The 5,705-nt window shown below is 36.4% G+C and overlaps 1 protein-coding gene across 1 annotated transcript in view; it reads right to left on the bottom strand.

The window, feature by feature from the left end:
• Positions 1 to 5,705, bottom strand: part of NOL11 (nucleolar protein 11) — a 27,590-nt gene that overhangs the window by 4,676 nt on the left and 17,209 nt on the right. Inside the window, exons 8-16 of the mRNA XM_011999174.1 lie at positions 4,347 to 4,387; positions 4,146 to 4,269; positions 3,423 to 3,511; positions 3,039 to 3,113; positions 2,492 to 2,676; positions 2,212 to 2,337; positions 1,832 to 2,062; positions 1,175 to 1,253; positions 566 to 658 (exon numbers count right to left, since the gene is read on the bottom strand). Of these exons, the coding sequence (XP_011854564.1) occupies positions 566 to 658; positions 1,175 to 1,253; positions 1,832 to 2,062; positions 2,212 to 2,337; positions 2,492 to 2,676; positions 3,039 to 3,113; positions 3,423 to 3,511; positions 4,146 to 4,269; positions 4,347 to 4,387 (1,043 nt within the window). The remainder of the gene's footprint in view (positions 1 to 565; positions 659 to 1,174; positions 1,254 to 1,831; positions 2,063 to 2,211; positions 2,338 to 2,491; positions 2,677 to 3,038; positions 3,114 to 3,422; positions 3,512 to 4,145; positions 4,270 to 4,346; positions 4,388 to 5,705) is intronic.

The following is a 5,705-nucleotide window of genomic DNA, read 5'->3' as shown; positions in this document are numbered from 1 at the left end:
GCTCACTACAACCTGTACCTCCTGGGTTCAAGCAGTTCTCCTGCCTCAGCCTCCCAAGTATCTGGGATTACAGGCATGCATCACCATGCCTGGCTGATTCTGTGTTTTAAGTAGAGATGGCGTTTCACCATGTTGGCCCGGCTGGTCTCAAACTCCTGACCTCAAGTAATCCTCCTGCCTCGGCCTCCCAAAGTGCTGGGATTACAGGTGTGAGTCACCAGGCCCTGCCTATTCTCTTAGTCTTAAGAGATTATTAAGGGGGCAACTTATATTATCAGCTCCTTCTTGTTGTCTCCCATCAAGGCTAAGGAAATTCTTGGAAAAGGGTCATAATGAAGAATCAGGAATTTAAGATAAATTAAAATTCTGTGGTGTAGAATTATGGATCTAGAAGTCTATTACATGAGAGACGCCCCATTTCTAACTGCAGTGGTTTGGTTTTATGAGGGAAGAGATTCTTATGGCCTAGGAAACAAGAAGAATGAATGCAGGTGCTGACCTTGAATACAACTTTTTTTTTACGAATTTTTCCCAGCACCAAATCAAAGTAAAAACATAATCTCACCTGGTTCAAGGTAGGTGGGTGTATTCCAGGAAGAGTCATAGTAGCATTTTCGCTACACTTCAGATACAGGAAATACAAATACTTGAGAAACAGCTGGGTGGAAAAACAATGGACAATTTATCACTTTGATAGAAAAAATGTATCTTATTATATAAACCCATCACGAAGACTGAAAAAAATGTTCAATTTAACTACATATCAAACAAATACACCAGACATCTGGAGACACAAAAATGAATAAAATGCAGTTCCTCCCATTAATGAGGAGCTCATCTGGTTTGGGGGTAGTGGTGGTGATGAGCTCATTGTTTGTAAATAATAGGTAGAGAAGACAGAACCCTTCTCTCAGCAATTCTTTTTAGTGTTTATTCATGTATAACTTAGGAAGCTTAACTTGGCCTTCAAGTTTGGCACAAGGAATATGCCATGGTCTATCACCCTAGAATCGCTCGAGTTTTCTCAGCACAATTTTTTGCCATGAGAGCTGGGCAACCTCTTATTCACATGAAAGAATCTGATAACCTTTAGAATGCCCTAACAGCTGGTTAGAGTTAAATAGCAAAGTTTAAACCGGAAGTAAAATTCTATACAACTTGTATGAACACTTACTGTGATATGCTGTGCTGGGATGTCTTTCAAATGAGGCAGAAGAAATGTTTCGCTATATGCTGAATGAAGAATTGCATTACTTAGGACTAAAGGAAAATCTTACTTCAATAAATAGAAGCTATTCTATTGAACTTATGAGTAACTTCCTTCCTCAATGTTAGTTTTCTAAATTTATACAAAAGTTTTACGTCTCTAAAAGACCTCTATGGCCAAACACTCTCCTAATCATCGGAGATCATGTGGAATACTTTAATTGGTATTTATTCAGAATACTGATCTTCAGAATTGATAGAGCTTCTGTGTTAGTATAGCTGCTGCTGCTGCTTCTTTTTTTTTAAACTGATGTAGAGATGGGGGTCTAGCCATGTTGCCCAGTCTGGTCTCGGACTCCTGGGCTCAGACAATTCTCCCACCTTGGCCTCCCAAAGTCCTGGGACTACAGGCATGAGCCACCATGCCCAGCCTAGTTAAATTAAACAGGTTTAAGTAAACCTTACTTAATGTAGCATTGAACATAATCTATTTTCAAACAGAAACAAAACACAATTGGAAAAGGAAAGAAAAACCTTACATTACTGAGTTACTCCTTAGTTATTGCTTGGCATATAACTATACCCTATAAAGAGAAACAGACGGATGCTCTATGTCAAAGGATACAGTAGAGCTGCTCTTTTTGGTACTACAGGGCATGAAGTGCTCTCCTTTGTTTCGTCCTGAGGCTTTTTATTTAACTCTTGATCACAGTTACTGCATTTATCTTCTTCAGGATTGAAGCCATTTTGGAGAATTTCAGTTTGCTCTTCCATTTTCTCATCATGCACAGAATTACTATAGTCAAAAACTGACTCCATACTGACATCTGTTTCTTGAAGACTGTCATCACCAATGCTACAATGTTAATTGAAAGCAAGAGGTTAATCCTTATCACCAAACTTTTGGGAAAAATTTCATTTCCTAAGCATCAAAGTTTTGGAAATCAAACAATGTAACAGATTATAAATGTAATGAAGAAAAAGGACCACTGGAGTCTAACTTACCTCAAGAAAATTTTTAAGCAAGCACAGGTGACTGATTCAGGAATGTCAGGGAACTGTTGTAGACAGAGTTGTAACAACTGTACATCTTTCTTTATTAAGGCAATCTCCATTAAGTCGGGGCACAAACTAAGACAAAAAAATCTGAATCACTATTACATATTAAGAAAAATCTCAACTGCAGATCATTTATAAGCCTTTTCAGAGTTCCAGAAGATTAGAACTATAAAAAACAAGGTCAGAAGAGTTATGCACGTACAGTGTGGTACACACAAACAGCTACCTGTAAGAAAGCACATGCGTTTGGATAAGCTGCATCAGACAGTTCCGGGGATAAAATGACGGTTCTGCTTTACACCTTTCCAGAAGTCCTGTTACTGTGTCCCCAATGACAGTATGAAAGTCAGGTGTCTGCTTCAGAGCCAAAAATTTCCGTACTTCTACTTCAATGTGTTTTTCTGAATCTTCCTGAAAGGGCAGAATTCAAGAATTCAGTTTGGCACATTAACGAATGTCACTCCGAACTTGAAAGTTTCCTAGCACAACATTTGCTCAAATGACTAACAGTTTTCATGCATTCCTGCAAAGCTGAAGCTGACACTGCAAAGTTAAATGAGAAAGAGAGAAGACTAACACCATATCAATCTCATGAGGTGATAGCGAGCATCAAAGAAGCCAAAATATTGGATCAACTCTGACACCCTTAAGATATTACACAGATGTTAGCTATAGCTATCGCTATCAAGATGATCATAACAATAAGACAGAATAGAGATTAGATGTGATTTCTTTGAAACACTTGAGTTTTGTTTTTCATATTATTTATTTACCATTATGGTTGACAAAAGTTGTTTGGATGGTGGAACCTCTGGCTGTAAACTCACTTCAATTTTTCGTCTCCTTAACTGGAATTAAGTAAACCGATTAGGATCACAAAACAATGTAAGAGATCCAATATACATTTAGAGGGTTATGAAACACCCCAAAGCACACTTTTGCTCTCATCAAAAACTTTTAAAAGTAAATATAACTAATAGACAACTTGGGGCATTTCTGGATAAAGAATGTGAGGTTACTGGGGTCAAGCCTCAAACTGTCCTGTCATTAAAGTCAAAGCTATAAGAGTTGTAAGGATATGATTCATTAAAATAATTCAGTCTTTTTCTGTTTTTCAACATTTGCACTAACATTTCAATTTCAACTACGTAACTTACAATTCTTCTTGACTGCTCTGAGTTTTGGAATCCAAGTCCACATCCTTGAGGTGTTTCCCAGTTTACAAAACGGGGCATGACATGAGTTCCTAAGAAAATGCAAAATGCACAATTTCTGGAATGTTTCGACTTACTGATTTTTGACCAACTAAACAATTAAAAAAAAAAAAAAAAACCACTCCTACAATTTAAGAGAGGCTTTAAAAGTCCATGTAATTCTACTGATAACCTCAGATAAGTAAACCATAACACAGTAAAAAGGCTGTATGTCCAACAACATGAAGCTAACAGATGAGGCCATCAGTAAACAAGGGAGGACGGAGGTATTACTGATTGTGTTTAGGAGTTCTCCCATTGCCCCAAAAGTCAGAACAACACTGGCATTCAAAACAGTATAGCTCTTCAGCTTGCAGTAGAACCTGCAATTTGGACTGTTCACAGGTTTCAAACTTTTTGTTTTTCCTTTTTCTGTGGAGAACGGGGTCTATGTTGCCCAGGCTGGTCTTGAAGTCCTGGGCTCAAGCTATCCTCCCACCTCTGCCTCCTTAAGTGCTGGGATTACAGGGATGAGACACTGTGCCCGGCCTGTTCACAAGTTTCAATAAACAGTGGTAAATTTCAAAATTAAAAACAAGCTTTACAAATAGAAGGCTGTGGTAATCTATATGAAACTAGAGGTTAATAAAATGGTTTGTATTAATAAAACAAGCGTTAAGTTTCTACCTGGATCTTGACCATGTTTGAGTTTTCCAAGAGCACTTGCTAATGATGACACTTCACACTTGTATGGAATCACAGTCAGAGATTTTCCATGTAGCATAAACAAATTTTCTCCATAATACCAGAGCTACAAAAAAGTTATCAAAAACATAAGCAAAGTTTTTCTTCTTCTAAGGTCTGACTCAATAAAGCCTTATCACTTACTGTATAAGCTCTCAGTATTAAAAACAAGGCAAAGTAAGCAACTTCCCAGAATAATTTTCCATGTAGAACTTATTAAATAGGCTCTTATTTTTGCTCAAGTCTGAATGAAGCATAATTTAAATACTTTCAACTCAGAAGAATCTAATCAACATACACATTTTAAAAACCTCAATTGTTTAAAATTAATGTGGTCACTATTATACATCTATTAACATAATAACTACCAAGGCTACTATAGCATGGGCAAACTTCTAATGCACTAAATTTACAAACCAGAATTTAACACCTTATATCTTATGATTGTAAAAATAAGACAGGTATGTGAAAAAAAGCCTGACAGAACAAGGAAATATTTGTAATAATAAATAATAAAATGATAAAATAAAATAAGTTGTAACAAAAAAGTGTGAGTTTATTCACAATAAAAAATTGTGAATAATTTTGTTAAAATTACTTGTTTACACATAAATTATAATTAAATTGTATGCTGAGAAACCTTGTCTCTTTATCCTCAAATTAAAATTACCAAAACATCCTATTGCCTTGATTTACATTTTATTTGTATATGAATATTCATTCACTAAGTAACTAAAACTTACTGTGCACCTTGGTAAGCACTGAAAATACACTGGAGAAAAAAACTCACCAGGAACCCTGCCTCAGGAAGTGCATAGTCTTCCCAGCTTCAATTTTAATTCTTTTAAGTATTTTTATGTAATTTCATGGTAACATTTAACACATAATCTAAAAGACCAGTTTATTAGGAAAAGTAACAGCTTGAGGGTATAGTTCAAAATACATAAGTAAAAAGACAAAACCAAAGAGCAGCTAAAAACAAAAGCTGTTAAACAGCCAATTGTTCTGGCAATAATTTAGAATTTTGGAAGTGATTTCAACAATAACCAAACTAAACATAATCCCTCAGGTAAAAAATAATTCTTAATTTGATCAGTAACTGCCAAGCTATTTACTTATTTATTTACAGAGATGGGATCACACTGTGTTGTCCAGGCTGGACTGTAGCAGCTCTTCACAGGCACAATCATACAGCACTGCAGCCTTGAACTCCTGGGCTCGAAAGATATTCCTGCCTCAATCTCCTCAGTAGCAGGGACTACAGATACACACCACCACACCTGGTGTGAAAAGCTGCCAAAATATTTAGGTCCGAAGAGATCTCTTCCCTTACAGCATATTTACTAGGCACAAAAATAACTACATTTCTGAAGCAGGAGGATCATTTGAGCCCAAGGGTAAAAGACCAGCCTGGGCAACACATTGAGGTCCCATCTCAAAACAAAGCAAAGCAAAACACAACAAAATAACTAAATCAGAGAAAGTACTTTTTTTAAGTGAAAA

The sequence above is a fragment of the Mandrillus leucophaeus genome, unplaced genomic scaffold (genome assembly GCF_000951045.1).
Source record: "Mandrillus leucophaeus isolate KB7577 unplaced genomic scaffold, Mleu.le_1.0 Scaffold585, whole genome shotgun sequence".
NCBI classification, from domain to species: domain Eukaryota; kingdom Metazoa; phylum Chordata; class Mammalia; order Primates; family Cercopithecidae; genus Mandrillus; species Mandrillus leucophaeus.
This window is presented reverse-complemented; position numbering and strand designations above follow the sequence as displayed.